Raw genomic sequence first — 20,662 nt, forward strand, 5'->3', positions numbered from 1 at the left:
ATACAAGAGGGCCTGGACACCTTTCTTGAGTGTTACAATATTATATGTCATAAACTCATAATCATTAATAACTTCAGAAGGGTCGGTGATCCTGGGATTATTCTGAATGCCGGATTGGAGTCAGAAAGGAATTTTCCCCTTAAATGGTGAAAATTGAAATCTACGTCATTGGAGTGTTTATCCTTCCTCTAGATCAACATTGGGAGGCAAATAGGTTGAACTAGATGGACACGTATCTTATTCCGGCCTTGTATACTGTGTTACCATAGAGAACATTAAAAAAAACTAAGAACAAGGTAGTGCAGAGCCTGAACATTTATTATCTTTTTTATACACGTGAAAAACGGATGTAAAATAGATGCGGATCACGCATGGAAATGGCATGAAAAATTGGCCCTTTTTTTGGCAGATCACAATTGACCATGTGAATACAGTCTAAGGCCTCAGTCACATGAGCATTTTTACGCAGTTATTGGAGCTACGTTGAAAAATCGCAACCATGTGACGCATTGGATTCCAATGCTTTATTTACACTGGGAAGAGCCCACTAACTAATTTTAAACATAAAATATAACTTTTATTCACTCTGTTAAAAATTGAGCTCCCTGACAAACATACACAGATATATATCAATCTAAATGATCAATTTACGATCAGTAAAGTATCAACACTGTAGTTCCAAGACTGTGGGAGAATAAATTAATTTCTGCACGATACACAAAAACAAGTTGATCGTGCATAATTTATATACTTTTTGTCCACCAACAGAATCTATTAATATTGGAACTACAGTGTTGATACTTTACTGATCGTAAATTGATCATTTAGATTGATATATATCTGTGTATGTTTGTCAGTGAGCTCAATTTTTAACAGAGTGAATAAAAGTTATATTTTATGTTTAAAATTAGTTAGTGGGCTCTTCCCAGTGTAAATAATTAAGTTTAAAAAGAACCCTACTGTCACAGTGATTAGGATTCCAATGCTTTCATTCACATTAGCAATTTTCGGTCACATGAAAAAATCGTGTCGTCAAAACGAGAATTCAGTGACTGGTTTCAGTCGCCAATTTTTCTCGCTGAGTGAAAAGATCGGTCTTGACCTATCTTTTGCCGAAAAATAATGAAAGCTCCCATAGACTCCTATGGGAGCTGAAAAATAAAAGGGAGGGGGAGGGAATTTACCTGTGTCCGACGCCGGGAAAAGTTGACAGCTTCCGCTATTTAAGCTATTAGAAGTTATTCCAAGGATTTCTGCCGTCCAAGGAATTTCAGCGCTGCTGCATATTTTTCCCGCGATACGCCTGTGTGAATGGACAAGAAACCGCTAATTAAGTTCAGGACTTGATCACAGTTATTCTTCATTGATGAGATTTTTGCCCGCGATGCAGCCAGCATGAAACCGCATATGCTCCTGTGAACAAGCCCTGAGGATGCTTTCAGGCAGAATGTAATATGGGGCTAATGGAACACCATGTATCTATTCTCATGGCCGTAATTTTCACACCCGTTTTTTTTCATAATTCAGCATTCACCTATTGTTTGCCTCCATATTGTTATTACCTTCTATTGGGCAAATAAAGATCAGTATTTGCCCTGTAGAAAATAACATTTATGGAGGCAACTACTGATGACCGTATAAGCATATGTTCAGTATTTCCATCTGTAACATGTCCTCATTAGTGATGAGCGAGCATACTCGCTAAGGAAATTGCTCGAGCGAGCATTGCCTTTAGCGAGTACCTGCCCGCTCGAGAGAAAAGGTTTGGGTGCCTGCGGCAGGCGGGGAGCGCCGGGGGAGAGCGGGGAGGAATGGAGGGGAGATCTCTCTCTCCCTCTCTCCCCTCCGCTCTCCGCTGCTGACTACCGCAACTCACCACTCCCCCACGCCGGCACCCGAACCTTTTCTCTCGAGCGGGCAGGTACTCGCTAAGGGAAATGCTCGCTCGAGTAATTGCCCTTAGCGAGTATGCTCGCTCATCTCTAGTCCTCATCACTGATCCGTATTGCAGACGTTACAATACGCTCGTCTGAAACTGGCCTTAAGGTGTATTTATGATGCTGGACAATAGTTGGTTGGAAAACATATGTGAGTGCGCCAAACCCTACGTAATGACCACCATATTGGTTGCCATTCAGCTTTTCCCTACACCCGGTATCCTGCAGTATCAGAACTCAGGATGAGTCACTGCATAGTTAAGAAGATTTGCTGCTCAGGACGCCCAGAAAGCTGGGTGAAAATTAAATGGAGGGTTGCCCAAATTTGCAAGAAATTAATTGTTTTATGGAGGCTTCTCATGAGCGTATATGCAAATACGCTTGCCGCAGCATATTTGTGTATGAACAAGGTTTAAAGAGGACCATAATTAGCGTGTTGAGCGTTTGACTGCGCATATTACTTCAATTTTTGCACGTCCAGGGCCAGTTCACACGCGCACGTGACACCCCCTTTATGCGGCATTTAATGCTTATTTAAGCTGTATTCTTTTTCCTGTGTTTTGCGCAGTGTCACACCCTTCCACTTTCGCATTTTCGCACCTCCTGTAGGCTTCTATGGCACTTTTGCTAGAGATGAGCGAGTATACTCGCTAAAGGCAATTGCTCGAGCGAGCATTGCCTTTAGCGAGTACCTGCCCGCTCGAGACGGAAGGTTCGGGTGCCGGCAGCGGGCAGGGAGCTGCGGGGGAGATCGGGGCGGAACAGAGGGGAGATCTCTCTCTCCCTCTCTCCCCCCCGCTCCTCCCTGCTGACAGCCGCTACTCACCGCTCCCCCGCGCCGGCACCCGAACCTTCCATCTCGAGCGGGGAGATACTCGCTAAAGGCAATGCTCGCTCGAGCAATTGCCTTTAGCAAGTATACTTGCTCATCTCTAAACAGGACCTATTTTTTGCGCACACTTAAAATACGCTTATGAGAATGACCCATTGTAATCAATGAGTTCTGTTCTCTGGATTTAGCAAGACCTGCGTGAATATGCCTGTGTGAAGAATTCCTTAGGCCGCTTTCACACCTGCGCTAAGGCTCAGTTCAGGGTTTCTGTTTCTCTGCCCCGTTTCTGGAGAGAAACTAAAATCAAACTGAAAAAAACAGATTCACTTTTTTCCCCATTAAATTTCAATGAAGCTCCAAAAAAAAATGGAAAGGTTTTCGTTTTTTGGACTGAAAAATAGTGCAGAGTTATCCATCTGTTCAAAAAAATGGAAACTTGATGGAATGGAAGCAAACTGAGGCCTTTATGTTTTTTGGAAATCCCATTGAAATCAATGCGGGAAAAAAACGGATCTGTTTTTTTCAGTTTGTCTCCTCCAAGAACGGAGCGAAGAGACTGAAACCCTGAAGTGAGCCGCAACGCCGGTGTGAAAGCCGCCTTACATTACGATTCTTCATTGACAAATACAACAAAATGTAGCAGCTGAGAGCGAGCGAACATCACAAGCAGAGGAGACAGAAGGGAGACATTAAGTACAAGCAGGGCTCAGTACTTTTCCAATAAAATAAATGTAATTTGTGGCCACGTATCAAGAGCTCGCTGGTTTGAACTTCTAAGTGGAACAATCCAGCTCCTGGCGTTTGAACAGCCGTGCGGCTGCGCCTGATGCTGCCACTTTCATGTGGTTTGTGGGGCATATCCAGAAAGCCACAGCATTTCTGAAGACCAGAAACCAGATAGGTTCACATTGCTTCCTTTCTTCTTAAATAAATACTTGCTGCTTAACCGATTCATGTCTGGATCTTCTCCTTTATTCTCCCAAGTAGCTTGAAGCTTCTGGACAAAATATGTACCAGATCACCCTTTCTTCCACAACCTCATGTCTTCCAATGTTGTATAAGGACTCTATGAGCCCCCTCAAGTTCCATACTCTGGAGGGCTTTGTTTGGATAATGGTAGTCGAAGGATATGACTATAAGGGGTGCTGAGCTAGTGGTTGCACCTAGAACTGGGGTGTACATAGAACTCACAGCAAAACTGGGAATTGCCCTACCCCCAAGAGCGAAATGATATATGTGTTCTATTAGACAACATTTATAACATGGTGGACTTAGATACAGTGACTCAGCTCTAGTATACATCTGTTACGTTCGTGAGGGCAACTAAGCAACTAAGGCCTACACGAACGTGACCCAAAGATGCAGGTTAGAGGACACTGACCCTGTGCTGCAGGGAAGATGACAAAGCCCTACCTACAAAGCGGGGCAATCACCCCTATAAAGGTGGCCCCTCGCTGGAACCTTGGCCCTGCTCTCCCAAAGGGTGACACTCGCAACCAAGTGGGACTGACACATTAAGTGCACAAACTCACCACACAACCTCGCACACTAAAGCAGATGGTAAAGTTGAATATAAAAGTGATGGATTAGTTAATACATTGGCCAATAAACTTAAGCTGCAAGGGAAAATAGAGATGGAGGGGAGCTGCTACCGTTAAAAATGTCCTTCTTTATTGAATAAAATAAAGCATACAGCTCACAAGTGCACTTATGAGCTGTATGCTTTATTTTATTCAATAAAGAAGGAAATTTTTAACGGTAGCAGCTCCCCTCCATCTCTATTTTCTGCTCATATGGAATCTGGCCGTTTGCCGTCGGCTACTTGAGGATGGAGCTCCTGTTGGATCCCAGATCTTCCTGCAACATTGAAAGTTACTGCTGGTGAGGTGAGGCAACATCTTTCTTTTTTAAGCTGCAAGGCCCTGACAAGGCTCCTCGTGTCTTGCGGTCCCTACTCTAGCAAGACACTAAACAGGCAGCACAGAACACTAGAACTACTCACACAGCAAGCGGCAAGCTGACCAGATACTACTCACACAGCAGACAAGACTGAGGAAATACAGCTTTGTCATTGCAGAGGGGCTGGCGTATATATCTACACCCAGACCCAGGGGATTGCCTGACCTGAACAACCACACCCAGCCAGCTCAATTAACCCTCACCTATGCAGGTGTGCCCCTGGAACCCTGTAGAACAACAAACTCCAGCAGCACAACCTAACAACATCTAAATCTTGTAGTCACTATATAATAGGCAGATAGCAGTTTTTACACAGTGATAGTAATTACAGTGCAGTTACCTCCAGTAATCACAGGTGATGTCGCCTCTAGTGATGTATTTGTTGTGGATCACTTTCATATTTCTTTTCTATCCAGGTCTAGGTCATCATGATTGGTCTCTGCAAACTCTTCCCATTCTGCTACTAATGCCCATCTCAATTCCCCCCCCCCCCATAGTAATAGTACCCACTTAGTAATAGTGCCCCCTCTGTAGCCCTCTACTTAGTAATAGTGCTTCCTCTGTGGGTCTCTACTTAGTAATAGTGCCCCCCTTTGTGGCCTTCATTTAATAATGCTGACCCGTCCTATCCGTTGAACCTCTAGCCACCAGTAAAAATCTTCTTACATACTTACACAGTCACACCGACGCGGACGTAGTGCATCATCTGACTGCTCCCCAGTCTCCTGCACTCTGACGGCATGAGGGGGAAGAGTCAGACGGTCCACTAAGTGCTCCGACAGCAGCAGCCTAACTATATGTAAGAAGATTTTTACTGTCAGCTGGTGGTTTGGTAGAGAGGGAATGCAGGTTCGGAGAGTGGGACCATTCGTCCCGGGGCCCCCTTGATCTGCGGGCCCCATAGCAGTCGAACGATCTGCGTCTATTAGCAGCATGCCATTGGCCCAGATACTGGTGCTTGCACCCTCTTTGGCATATTTGCCAAATATGAAAATACAAGTACGGTGGTTGGGGGGATCTGTTTATATTGTACTGGGACCCAGGAGCTTTGCTATACCTCTTGCTGATATTATTTTGCTTAGTGTTCTACTAGCACAGGACAAAGCAGCAGGACTTTAGGTAGAACTGTCAATTACAATGCAGCCGCCCTCCCACGTTCAGCTTCCTACATGATAAACATTAAGCTAGTGGCACACAAGCAGTAAAAACCCCGTTCATATTGAGTCTGCAAAAAATGGTCGTTCTTCCATCTCTATGCAATTCCGTGCGCCAACCGTGTGAAGTCTGAGTGTTGGTTATTTTACTTCATTATGGTTTTCACATCTGCTAAAACAAACTGACAGAGGTCCAATTCTTTTTTTCTGCATCTCTTAAGAAAAACGACCGGCACATTGACTGCACGTGACTTGAATAGACGAGTCTCATCCACAGATCGCATAGTCTAGTGCATGCCCTCGATATTTATTCTCGCAATCCATGTGTCTGCATAAAAAAAACCTGATATGTCTTGCCACATTGACTAATATGGGGCCACATGCTGTCAAAGTCTAGTCCGGTTTTTTACTCGAACACACAGACCAAAAAAAGCTTGTGTGTCTGAGGCTTTAAACAATTTTGAATTCAGGGTCTCCTAGGGGGCTTTTTGTTTCTGCCATTATACAATTGCGCCATCTGCTGGCTAGAGCCAGTACTGCGGTATGTGACATGCTGGAAAGTCCCCAGACAACAGAGCGGCCAGTAATCTACATTAAGAATACCCTGCTGGATGTCTTCCCACATCGGAGCTGTACAGCCTCCAATCAGAATGTCTTTAGACGTCAGCCAGTGGATTGGAAAGGGTTAACAGCACTCAGTGATCTCTAAGCCTAATAAACTACGGTAATGGGCCCATAGGAGATGCAATGTTAAGTTGCGGGATTCCAAGGATACCTCTCTTATACTTGCCTTCCTCACCGTTCCCCCACTGTCTACCTGCCCACCTGCTACTTCATAAGTGGACTACTTAGGTGTGCTCATAATGAGAGAACCTTTCAGGACAGCAGGGGAACAGTGAGGATGGTAAATGTAAGAGAGACACCCCTGGACTTCATGTCACATCTCCTACGAGTTCATTACTTTTACTTTATGGGACTCATAGGATATGACAGAGTTTCTTAAAAGGGTGGAAGACTGCCCCTCCTACAATGAGTGTACAGCCAGCCTCATTAAAGTCAATGAACAGACAGCAATATTAAAGTTGGTCACTAGAGGGAGCTCCAATTCAGCTAGTGACGAAGGTCAATAGAAATCAACGGAGCCATTATATTTTATGGACAATAGTAACCAGGATAAGACCTCCATCACTACGAAGCTCGTGTGCATTGCTTGCTTGAGTTATACTACAACCGGGACACAGCTGCCAGACATACAAGAGACCAGTCTCCAACTAGCTAGTGTTCACACACTAATAGGGACAATTGCTTTACGGACTATACAGCTCCATAGGCCCTGATTACTCTGGACTGAGAGGAGTTAGAGGAGTAGCTCCTCAAAAGACTATAGCTATCATACTGTATGGACAGTGTTGAATGTGGCTACTGAGTTGTGGACTTCATTGCCGGTTTAAAAGTCATTATAGTGATATCTTTGATTTTTCTAATAACATTTTGATGTGTGAAGCGCTTCCAGTAAAACGCTGGGCAGCTGAGCAGAAGCTGAATGGACCTCATTATAGTCAGTGGGGTCCTTTGGTCCTGTCATAAGACGGAGATGTTCAGCCAGGGGATTCCCCTTTCCTGCTTCCCAAACGCAGCAGTAAAACGGAACCCCCGACGCAGATGTGAAAGCACCGTAAATTGGTGCTGCGTCACAGCAGAAGTGAAGCAATGGCTGAAACAATGTGTGTCATTTGTAATCTAGACAAGACAAAGGTTATAAAGGGGGTGTGAAAACTTTCGCAAGGCCCTGTATATATGTCATTCTCCTGGACAATCCCTTTTTAAATTACATTTTTCACGAATGAAACTCAGAACCCGACACATTTCAAGCTTTTCAAAAGGGGGTGACTGTGGTTCTAATCATTCTCAAATGTAGACATTTTGCATGTGGCGATGCGGTCACAAGCTGTGACTATTGTAGAAGAGACTTCCATTACAATAGAAATTTCTGTAAATGTTCTGACATGTCCAGACTTTCTGCACTCTGGTTACAGGTTAATGTGACACCGTTCCCTCCTATGGAAAAGCTTTTAATGTGCGTTACGCCTCGAAAGGAGGCAAAATTGGGAGTCCGCATTGTGAATATTTTGTGAGATTCCATCATTTTAATTGAACCCTATAAATGAGCGTACAGCAATGTGTTAAACTGAGACCCCGATGGCCGGGAATCGGCTACATTTTATCTGGGCGTATTTAGTGGAAATAACAAAATAGAGATTTTTTTTCAGGCAAAGACACTGAAATCTCCCATGTTAATGGAACCCATGGGGTGTTCTGTGCTGTCAGATGCCAGCGGGGAGGCAAGGAAACATTTACACTTAACATGACTTCTGTGCGGACTGTGTGCATGCTGGAGGAAATATAAGAAAAAGAGCAATGCATGTAATAAAATCATTTCCAGGGACAGGGTATTGCCAAGCCAGAGTATCTAAGCCTTTCATGTGTGATATTGGGATGTTGTTTAACCCCTTAGTGACCGGCCCATTTTGTGCTTTAATGACCAACTCATTTTTCCGTTTTTTTTTCATTGTTGCATTCCATCATTGCATAAACATGCTTTTCCATCAATGTAGCCATATGAGGACTTGTTTTTTGCAGGAAAAGTTGTATTTTTTTTAATGGCACCATTTTCGGCTACATGTTATGTATTGCATTATTTATTCATTTTTTTAGAGGAATATGGAAAAAAATAAATTCTTCCATTGTTTTTTTTTTTTATTTGATGAGTATGGTATGAAGAATAAATCACATTATTCTCAAGGTCAGCATGAGGGCATATTCCAACTTGCGTGTATTGGCCGGGTTTTCATGCCCAGCCGATATATGCTGTCTCTCTCTACAAGGGAAGGAGGTGGGCTGGGCCAGGCCGAATGCAGTGCACTGAGCTCCCGCCCCCTCTCCACCCCTCATCACTATTTGCAATGGGGGGCGGGACTTAGCTCAGCACCGTCCCTCCCATTACAAACAGTGCAGGGGGCAGAGAGGGGACGGGAGCTCAGTGCACTGCACCCGGCCTGGCCCAGCCCGCCTCCTCCCCTTGTAGAGAGAGACAGCATATATCGGCCGGGTGTGAAAACCCTGATTCCGGTGATACTAAATTTTTATATTTTTATGTATTTCTATATTTGTACGCTAAAAACACTCTTCTGTTTTTTAAAGAAGTGCTTTTGTATCGCAGCAAAGCTAAAAAATCTTTATTTTTCCATTGGAACTTTATGAGGGCTTTTTTTTTTTTTTTTTTGCAAGATGAGCTCTACAGTTCATTTTTGGGAACATATAACATTTTGATCATTTTTTTTTTAGATGGAAGATAAACAAATTCTGAGGATTTTTATTTTTGTTTACGGCGTACAATTAATTCTGTGGGTCTTACATCTATACTAAATTGATATAGCTTTTTTTAACAAATTTTTCACTCTTTTTTTTTGTTTAAAAAAGTATTTTTTTCTCTCTCCGCATTCATAGACCCCTAACATTTTTTTTATTTTCATCAATGAAAATGTGTGTGGGTTTTTATTTTTGCAGAACAAATTTTTGATGCATAAGACTTTTTGATCACTTCCTGTTTTGTTCATTCAATGTGATGGCTGTGATTGGTTCATCAAGCGCTGGCTCTGATTGGCTGAGCCGCGGCGCTTGAGAACCAATCACAGCCAGCACTTCCTGGAGGTGGGGATTTTGAACCTTTGAACCAGGAGGCACTTGCTGAAAACTGCAAGCAAGAGTAGACGTGCGGTGGCCCCGACAGCGGCTGTTAGGTGATGTATTTTATTTTTTTAATGGCAGACAGGGCTTATCTTAGGGTTTTTACAGTAGGACTTCCTGTGTCTTGTGCAGTTGGTAATACACAGTATATACGATGGAACAGCTATATTTTGCCCTACAGCCCTAGATAGAGGGAATACCAGCACTGAAGATTGATTAGACTTACGTGTGTCTGCTGGAATTAGCCCTGGGAGTCTCTGTGAGGTTATGGTTCTATTAAGACCACATGACGACTGGACTGGGTTACTAATGTTTTCATTGTGCTCTATGAGAGTTGCCGTGTCTGAGAGCATAACATACTGATGCAAGGCAGACTGTGGTCATTCTGCATTAGAGCCATCTTAGTGGGGATCTTCTAAAACATGTCTTAACTTACGACTCAAGTGGCTTTGACAACCTCTGCAGAATCAAATAAATGCCGAGCGGGGAAAATATACCTTTACAAATCATAGATGATCCATAGAAACAAGCAAAGGCTAAAGTACAGCACATGTATTACACGGCATGTTGCCCCTCCGGGGTACAGGGGCTTTCTGAGTCCATATAGGACTAATAAAGTGTAAAAGTGTGAATTACTGGGAGCGCAGAGACAGAAATCTCAGGATTGTATGCAATCCTTAATTGGCTCCTTAGAACATTAGGTCCCCCCGTTCTAGTGCTCCATATAAAAACCCAGGCTGAAATAGTGCTAAACACTATCCAACTTTACAGGAATGCCCAGAGGCACAATGATGGAGGTGTGTTTATTCTAAGCCCCACCCCTGCCCACACCCACTCACGCCTCCAATCAAAACAAATAATGCCTGACCTTCTCCTTCAAATAATATAAGTATATTCCAACTGTTGATCTCTAGCCTTATCAAAACAATAAATTAAACATAATTGGTATTGTCATCTCATAAACTGCCAAGCTATAAAAATATCACATTATTTATCCAGCATGGTGAACGCTGTCAGGGATGTAATGGAGGGCTGTACTGACTGTGGGGCTGCTGTCATGTAATAGGGGGGTTTGTACTGACTGGGGGCTGCTGTGATATATTAGAGGGCTATTCTGACTGGGGGCTGCTGTCATGTAATGGGGGCTATACTGACTTAAGGGCTCCTGTGATGTAATGGGGGGCTTCTACTGACTGGGGGGCAGCTCTGATGTAATAGGCGGCTGTACTGTCTGAGGGGCTGCTGTGATGTAACGGAGGGCTGTACTGACTGGAAGGTTGATGTGATGTAATGGGGGCTGTACTGACAGGGAGGCTGATGTGATGTAATGGAGGGCTGTATTGACTGGGAGGGCTGATGTGATGTAACGGAGGGCTGTACTGACTGGAAGGTTGATGTGATGTAACGGAGGGCTGTACTGACTGGGAGGCTGCTGTGATGTAATGGGGGCTATACTGACTGTGGGGTTGCTGTGATGTAATAGGGGGCTATACTGACTGTGAGGCTGCTGTAATGTAATGGAGGTGCTATACTGACTGGGTGGCAGCTGTGATGTAATGGGGGCTGTACTGACTGGGGGGCAGCTCTGATGTGATGGAGGGCTGTAATGTCTGGGGGGCTGCTGTATTATGTAATAGGAGGGCTTCTACCGACTGGGGGCTGATGTGATGTAACGGCGGGCTGTACTGACTGGGAGGCTGATGTGATGTTATAAGGGCTATACTGACTGCGGGGCTGCTGTGATGTAATGGGCGGCTATGTTGACAGTGGGGCTGCTGTATTATGTAATGGTGGGCTATACTGACTGTGGGGCTGCTGTGATGTAATGGGGGGCTCTACTGACTGTGGGGCTGCTGTGATGTAATAGAGGGCTGTATTGACTGGGGGGCTGCTGTATTATGTATTGGGGGCTTCTACCGACTCGGGGGCTGCTCTAATGTAATGGAGGGCTATACTGACTGGGTGGCAGCTGTGATGTAATAGGGGGCGGTACTGAGTGGGGGGCAGCTCTGATGTAATGGGCGGCTGTACTGTCTGGGGGGCTGCTGTGATGTAATGGAGGGCTGTACTGACTGGGAGGCTGTTGTGATGTAACGGGGGCTGTACTGACTGGGAGGCTGCTGTGATGTAATGGAGGGCTATATGGACTGGGTGGCAGCTGTGATGTAATGGGGGCTGTACTGACTGGGAGGCAGCTCTGATGTAATGAAGGGCTGTAATGTCTGGGGGGCTGCTGTGATGTAATGGAGAGCTGTATTGACTGGAAGGCTGATGTGATGTAATAAGGGCTATACTGACTGGGAGGCTGCTGTGATGTAATGGGGGCTATATTGACTGCGGTGCTGCTGTGTTGTAATGGGAGGCTATACTGACTGTGGTGCTGCTGTATTATGTAATGAGGGGCTATACTGACTGTGGGGCTGCTGTGATGTAATGGGGGGGGGGGGTATACTGACTTTGGGGCTGCTGTGATGTAATGGAGGGCTGTACTGACTGGGGGGGCTGCTGTATTATGTAATAGGAGGGCTTCTACCGACTGGGGGCAGCTGTGATGTAATGGAGGGCTATACTGACTGGGGGCTGCTAATATGTAATAGGGGGCTTCTACTGACTGGGGGTCTGCTGTAATGTAGCGGGGGGCTGTACTGTCTTGCGGGTTGCTGTGATGTATTGGAGGGCTGTATTGACTGGCAGGCTGTTGTGATGTAACCGGGGCTGTACTGACTGGGAGGCTGCTGTGATATAACGGGGGCTGTACTGACTGTGAGTCTGCTGTGATGTAATGGGGGGCTATACTGACTGTGCGGCTGCTGTAATGTAATGGGGGGCTATACTGACTGTGGTGCTGCTGTATTATGTAATGGGGGCTTTTACTGACTGTGGGGCTGCTGTGATGTAATGGAGGGCTATACTGACTGGGGGGCTGCTGTGATGTAATGGGGGGCTGCTGTATTATATAATGGGGGGCTTCTACTTACTTTGGGGCTGCTGTGATGTAATGGGGAGCTGTACTGTCTGGCGGGTTTTTCTGGTAGGGGGGGGTCGCTGTGATGTACTTGGGAGGGGGGAGGTGCAAATGTATGCAAAGTCATTTCTTAAGTACAAATTATTCAACAATAAAAAAGAAAATCGAGGAATGTTTGGGAAAAAATTGAGATTTTCATTTTAGGCAGAATTGCCCAGCCCTAGTAGAGATACAGATTTAGTAAAATCAAATCCATCGCAACACAATTGAAAAGGCAAGAAAAAGTTCAGGGTGAAAGTATATTTTACGTGTTAAGTGTCAAGCTAAGCTTTGCTACATCTGTAGTACTGCTGTCTCTCTTAGTAAAGGATGTAGTTATAGATAGTACTCCCTTCTGATCACTCTTTGTGAATGGCGTGCTTATGGATATTACTAATTCCTCACCTCTCCCTCTACATGATGTAGGCACAGATAGTACTATCAATTAGAAGTGTGATTGGTGGAGGTCCAACTATTGGGACCTCCGGTGTTCCTGAGAATTAGAGCATTTGAGATCTCTGGGCCCTGTTCTCTGCTGGATTCAGCTTAGTCACTATGTAGGAGCTGTAGAAATCTAGTTCCCCCAAAGGTTCATGAATCATGATATATGTGAATCCCAGACTTGCCTAATTGACAGGCGATAAAAGTAAAACATGTCTGGTGGCCACAAAAACCCTTTGAAGAAGAGGTTCTGGTTTCTGGAACTGCGTCTATAGAGAAACAATAAATTGGGTACAAACAGAAACCTGAATGTGTGAACCTACCCTGACAGAGGACCTCATGATAAGTTTTTAGTCTCGAGCATAGTAATATGTTGAACTCTGAACTTCTACCATTTATATTTTCTCCTCATTTAGTTTTAATTTAATTTAATCCTCATTTAATTTGTTTTTTTTGCTTTTGAGTTTACAGCAATTTTTCTAACATTTCTGCCTAAAAACTGTTCCTCACTGTTTTACAGTCATCGGTGATGTCAGTCTGCTTTGCTCGTTTTCATCCAAATCTGTTGATTGGTGGGACATACTCTGGACAGATAGTACTGTGGGATAACCGAAGCCACAGGAGGACTCCAGTTCAAAGGACGCCACTTTCTGCTGCAGCACACACGGTGAGCTCCTCGCATAGAAAATACCCTCCAGGTCTATATAGCTGTGACCTCATATATCCTTCTACTGCTACAGTATTTGACCATAGCCCCCCCGCATTTAGTGCTTGTTGTAGTCACCCACCTCTGCATCCACCTAAAGACACATCACTGTTAATATGGTTGTCATATCACAATGGTGAAGATCTAGCATACAGATTAGTATAGGACAGTGGCCTTCAACCTGTAACCCTCCAGCTGCTTCTCAACTACAACTCTCAGCATGCATTGACAGCTTGATATGCAAGTTAGATCTCCATCACAGAAGAAGGAAATATGATTTGTGAACCCTTTGTTAGGCCTGAGCCAGATGCCAATATACCTCGGCTGGATCTGATTTAATAGTTGTCCAAAAGCATGAATATACATTCTTGTAAAAACGTGGAAAACAAAAAGGATCAATGACAAAGCAAACAAGAGGGGAAGAGGGAAATCTCACTCTAATGTACTAATGCAGAAAACTCTGTCTAAAGAGGGGAGATCGCCCTGATGAGGGCAACCCTACGTTCAGAACCTTGGGGGACTGCCTAAACAGTCCCCAGATGGCTAAGGAAATGACTATGGACAGATATTAACAACAATAATACAAAGAGTTTAGGAATCAGATGGAACACCACAATAACAATTATGAAATCCAGGGACTTATCTGAAAATGAAGATGGCAGGGAGAAAAGGACTGGACCAGAGCTCCATCAACAGAGGAATAACCAGCGCCTACTAAGAGGAGGGACTGGAATTTATATTGGAAATGGAAATGACCTCCCTGCTGTCCAATCACACCCCACAACAGTAGAGTAATAAATGACATGGCGCATGCGTTGATGCTGTGGTCACATGGGTCACCCCGGATTCGCTCCCATGCTGCAGCCAGTGTTACAGTTGGCATGCTAGAAATTATAGTGGGCCTTTGAGTGCCCCCATTCTCAACGCTAATAGGATGGTGGCCCCGAGCAGCCGATCTTTCCGTGATATAAAAATTAGGGCATATTCACATAGTTTTCACTCCGTATGTACTGTATGTCTGTATTTAGTGAGCTTTTGGTGCCTATGAGTGTTTTTTGTTTTTTTTTACGCATGTGTTGCAACTGTGTTGACTGTTAATTTTTTTGATGACCTATCTTCAGGGTAGGTCATCAAATACTTAGTTTATTGGCGGGGGTCTGTTCTCTGGATACTCCCCAATCTGCTGATCCCTAGACCCGCTGTTAGTACGGACAACGTTGGAAGTAGATTAAGCTGTCCATATTCAGTGGCCTGGCTTGGTACTACATGCACAGCTCCCATTGGAAGCTTTAGTACCAAACCGGGCTGCTGCAATGTTGACAGCGCTATCTGCTTCCAGCGCTGCCCAGAGTGACGGTGGGTCTGGCAATCAGGTGATTGGCAGGGATCCCAAGCAACAGATCCCAGTCTGATTATAGGTCAACAGTAAAAGATATAGAGAACCCCTGTAACATCGAATTCACACAAGAGTATGCATATTTGCACGCTCATGAGTTCAGTTTTTTTGCAGAACGAACTCTGGGTTTTTTTGCACGCGCATTGGTGTATTTTTCTGTACTTTTTCCTCTTGCAAGGTATGTGCATTTGCGTGCAGTAAAAAAAATATGCATCAATTAAAATGGCTGATTCGTCTAGTAAGTTCCAAATGTGTTTGCTAGCATATTTTGTGTGCATTTGTGCAACCCCATTAATTTCTATATGGACTTTTGGTGTGCAAACATGCAGGAAAATAGAGCATATATGAGTGTGTGAACAAACCCATTGAAATCAATAGGTTCTATTTACTGTGTATTTGTGAGCGTATGCGTATATGTGTTCGCCTGTACACAACATATATTCGCATGAATGAATTTTTAACAAGCTCAACTCCCAATCGTAATTGACATTTTTCAAGTCATTCACACCGGGCGCTGCAGCACAAATGTAAAAAAACTCTCTGAAGCAATGGCAAACAACAATCGGAAGAAATCCTTAGAATGGCAATAGAATGCCCCATCTTAAGATCGGGCAACTGCTATCTTCCCACCTCTTTTTTCAAACTCCTGCACTCTGGCACGGAGTTTGAACTGCCAGCGAGGAAGAAGAAATCTCCCTCATTCAGGCACAGCTACGCTCCGTATTGCCAAGCGTAGTTGCGTTCATGGCAGTGTGGTTTCAGCGTAAGGGCGGTTTCAGACGGCCGTATGCACAACTACGCTCGCCAGTAAGAAGCATAGTTGCGTATGAACAGCTTTATTCCCCCCTTCTTGAGTTTTTCTACCCTATCTCTCCCGCACATAGTATTAACCACTTGCAGGAAAGATAGGGCAGGTTCTACCTTTTCTCCCCCGTACAATTAACAGACAAAAATCCCGATAATGAAAACGAAACCACTGAAATCAATTGAAATCGTGGTTTTGCTTTGTCCCGTGTGCTTATTACAGCCGCATAACGGGAGAGAAACATGCTCATATGTTTAAGTCCTCAGGGTAACTTCCCACGGACGTGGCGCTGGATTAACCAAACAGAGCATTAGCTTGCTGGAGGTGGGGTATTCAAGCCCTGCTCCCAGGTAGAAATGCTCTATCGGTGTGGAGGAGGAAGAGGCAGCCTGCAGCAGCGCCGCAGGCCATCGCGAGGACATTGGTAGGTGAGTATTAGACCTCCCCCTCGAGCATAAGCTTGCAAGCGTCTTGACTTGCGAGCAGGCTCGTATTCAGAGTTTTTGCTCCTAAATCAGAACAAAAATTTGTGAGAGTGCCTGCTTGCAAATCAAGAAGCTCGCAAGCGGAGGCACTCTCAAGCCAAGGCACCACTGTATATATATTCATGCTTTTTTGGATCTATTTCATTATGCCTGAGAAAGGACCCTGAGAGGTTGGAAAGCTTGCATTAACATCATGTATTTTTGTTAGCCATTAAAAGTTATATCTACAAGATTACTTGGTCTCTCTTGCTGGGAACAATCACATTTCGCCAATACAGTGTAAACACTCTCTGTAATTAATAACACTTAGAATGCTTTATCATTAGCAAATGACCCCAATTTCAAGATAAATAGAATTTTCATTGAACATTTCATCATCTCTTTCTATACAATGTAACACATTGCCCTCCTCCAATTACTATTCATCCCTTGTCAGTGATAATGGGTATCATAGGGCTGTACTTGTCTTTTCCAGCATCCTATCTACTGTGTGAATGTGGTGGGGACGCAGAACGCGCACAACCTTATTACTGTTTCCACAGATGGTAAATTGTGCTCCTGGAGTTTGGATATGCTCTCAACTCCCCAGGTGGGTGTTTATTTTACCCCATAAGAACCACTCTGCCTAATGCATTAATGGACATGGTCTGCAAGTGCCTGAAACAAATGGATAGAAGTGGAAAAGTTCAGCTTTATGCGAACAAGAAAAGCTTGTGTTTGTGTATTTGCTTCTGCAAAGCGGCAATTATTGAAGCACAAAAATAACTAAAAAATCATATTTTAGATCCTATCAGAAATGAGGACTTCTAGGGTTATCCCAGGTAGTGGTTTATGGAAAGGGTAGAAGGGGTCACATCTCGGTATGACCACCTGGAGATGTTTTTGTACAGTTGCGCTCAAATATATAATCATGTAATAGCCTTGTGTGCTCCTTTGAGTACATACTAGAAATTCGGAAGACTTCTGCAGCTCTTCAAAAGTTATTTTATCTTGTTGATATTTCCCATCATTTACATTTGTTCAATTTTAGTTTGGAGTTCAAAATTCTTTTTGATGGATATTGGATTATTGGGACATCCAGACTATTGGCATCCAGATTAAAGCAACCCTCTGGTAATAGACAAAAGTCTGCCCTAGGACCAGAGGGGGTGAGATTATATGACCTGCATTCGTTCTTTTCTGCAATCCCCCAGTTCCAGGTCCTATTTTTGGCTCACCAAGATGGCTGGAATAATTTGCTAACTATCTAATTAATGCACACTGTGTACTGCTCTCTGATTGGTTAATGGTCATGTGAGGAAATCTGTCCACCAATCATTCATCTGGCATAGTGAAGAATTAGGTAGTCTGAAGACAGCATTGGCCATCTGCAAAAGGCCCAAAACGGAACCCGTAACCAATGGATTTGAGGGATTGCAGAGAAGAACAACTTGCAGGTAATATACCCCATGCCTATTAGTTCCAGGACATAATTTTAGAATAGTCTCCTGAAACTGAAGGGTCGCTTTAAAGGAATCAACATTCATGTCATTAGACCCAAACTGTGGGCACAGTCTGGCAAGCAATAGTGTCTATATAAGCTGCATCCATAGTACCCAACCTGCGTCCCACCATCTGTTGCAAAAGTACTACTCCCAGCAGCAGCGGTCAGACCATGCTGAGAGTCATAGGATGGAGATTACCAATCGAGATATAAGGCTAACCATAACAGTGTATGGTTTATGCAAATAGTGAATCTTGGCTTTGCCATGCATGCAAGTATTCTGAATAAGTGCTGAGTAAATCCAAACAGTCGAACCCTGTTTCGGGTCGAACTTTGATGAAAGTTTAGTTTGGCGTAAACCTGAACCTCGGGCAGTGCATCTTGACCAAACCCACAAAAATCCCTCTTTTTCCTCCTCTTTTCCTTTTTTTAAAGGAAAAAGGAAAAAAAGTGTTATACACCAGTTTTAGGGGTGCTGGTGACGTTTCAGTTCAGTTAGAACTCATTTGGACCGAACCAAACTTTTCAAAAGTTCACTAGTTCTGAATGTAGGCAAGAGAGAAAGCCACTGCCAAAAGATACTGGCAGCGACTTATCTCCCTGAAAGCAAAAAGGATTGGGCAGCTGAGATCCACTCTGGCAGATATCAGGAAATATTTGGAGCCCTCATACATATTAAATGATCAAGCTGATGCTGCCCAAATTGGTGGCTTCAGCCAATATACATCTAGCGTGTATGGCTAGTTTAAGGCAAGATGTAACTCGTGCTCAATTTAAAAGACAAAGTCTATACAAGGTGTAAAGGGCCACATACAGTCACATCTAGTCCATACTTTTAAGGAAGATTTTCTTTAAATACCAATTGCACTGAAAATGCAGGTGTGAATACCAATAAAGCCCATATCCAACTCTCTTCTTCCTCACCAGGGCACAGGATTCCAGGAAGCTGAGAAATAGAAAGTTTTGCATAGTCTATACAGTGAATGGATGATTTTGTTGTCCTTATGACCCTACAAAGGTCATGTCATATTAGTGAAGAGAAAAAATTAAGTGGTGACCACTGTGTTCCTCTCATGTCGTAGGCAGAAAAATTACAGTTAAAAGGGAACTTTACATCACTTCTGAGGCTATTAAACCGCCTACACCAATACAACATTGAAGTAGTTCTCATTCTAAAACTTATTTTATTCTAATTACTGATTAATTCATGCCTGGAATAATAAGTTTTAATCATTTCCGACGCCGCATGATAATTCTGACTGAATGGTCCGGTAGGCGGGCTAGACCGTCTTGGCTGCCAGAGTATGCCTCATAAAACTGCTGCAGATCGTGGCCCAGTGCATGTGCATATTAGTATGCCAAATCTGCCCACAAAAGGGCTAGATGAACTGTGCATGCGCCAAGCCACGATCACCTGATGCACACGCAAGATTTTAATCACCCGTCATCTCATACGTCATCCCTGTCATGATGCCAGAGAGCAGCGGCAATATGGGTTATCCTCCGGGAGCCAAGACGATCTGACCTGCTTACTAGATCACTCAGTCACAATTGGCATAAGGTGCAGGAAATGTTGAAAATATATATTTCCAGGTATGATTAAAACAGTAATTATAGCAAAATAGGCTACAGAATGAGTGTGACTTGTTTTTTAGGCGTAAGTGGTTTAATAGCCCTAAAAGCGATAACAGCTTCCCTTTAACCCTTTCCAATCCACTGTCTGACGTCTGAAGACATTCTGATTAAAGGCTGTACAGCTCTGAGGTCGGAAGACATCCGACAGGGTATTCTTACTGTATATTACTGGCCGTTCTGTTGTCAGGGGCCCCTCCAGCATGTCCCATACAGCAGTACTGGCTCTAGCCAGCAGATGGTGCCATTGTATAATGGCAGACAGAGAAAGCCCCCTAGGAAACCCTGAATCCAAAATTGGATTGCAAAGGTTTAAAGCAGCTGTATTGTCTGAAGCTCCTCCAAACAGCTCCTCATATGCCAGCTTCCTTAGAAGGGAGTAGGATGATTGACTTAATTGTAGTTTCTCAAGAATTTTGGGGTTTTGAGTGGAGTTATTATTTATTACTGATTATTATAATAATTGCAAGGCTGTACAATAATCTCCTTATTTTTTGTCATAGGAAAGTATGGAACTGGTTTACAATAAATCCAAATCAGTAGCAGTTACTGGGATGGCGTTCCCTACAGGAGATGTTAACAATTTTGTAGTAGGGAGTGAAGAGGGGACGGTTTACACTGCGTGTCGCCATGGAAGGTAGAGTCGTGAGTTGCCTTATCTTATCACTATACAGATACAATACACACTAGTTCACAACTGCATCATGAAAGGGACTTTACTATTGATGACTTATCCTCAGGATAGGTCATCAATAGATGATCATGGGGGTTCGCAGCTCGGGATGGAGCCAGAAGCTGACAGCTCCTTTCGCATTGCAGCGACCCAGGTTGGTAATTGCAGGCAGAACTTGCACTGAATTCCATGGAAGTTGTGCCTGAAATAACCAACCTGGGCCGATGCAATGCAGATGGAGCTGACAGGTTCCAGTTCTATTCCCAGTGAAAGAGGGTACAATAGCAGCTCATTGCTTGAGGTCTTGAACGGTGGACCCCCACCCCACCAATCATCTACTAATGACCTATCCTGAAGATAAGTCATCAATAATAAAGTCCTGGAAAATCCCTTTAATCCAAGCCCTAC

General features: G+C 43.9%; 1 protein-coding gene across 5 annotated transcripts in view; it reads left to right on the forward strand.

Moving 5' to 3' along the window:
• The window catches only part of DYNC1I1 (dynein cytoplasmic 1 intermediate chain 1), a 379,676-nt gene that overhangs the window by 222,092 nt on the left and 136,922 nt on the right, over window positions 1-20,662 (forward strand). For all 5 annotated transcript variants that reach the window (XM_066584515.1, XM_066584520.1, XM_066584516.1 and 2 more), the window contains 3 exons: window positions 13,595-13,741; window positions 16,942-17,055; window positions 20,085-20,218. In XM_066584515.1, coding sequence (XP_066440612.1) covers window positions 13,595-13,741; window positions 16,942-17,055; window positions 20,085-20,218 — 395 coding nt within the window. The remainder of the gene's footprint in view (window positions 1-13,594; window positions 13,742-16,941; window positions 17,056-20,084; window positions 20,219-20,662) is intronic.

This window comes from Eleutherodactylus coqui, chromosome 12 (assembly GCF_035609145.1).
Source record: "Eleutherodactylus coqui strain aEleCoq1 chromosome 12, aEleCoq1.hap1, whole genome shotgun sequence".
NCBI lineage: Eukaryota > Metazoa > Chordata > Amphibia > Anura > Eleutherodactylidae > Eleutherodactylus > Eleutherodactylus coqui.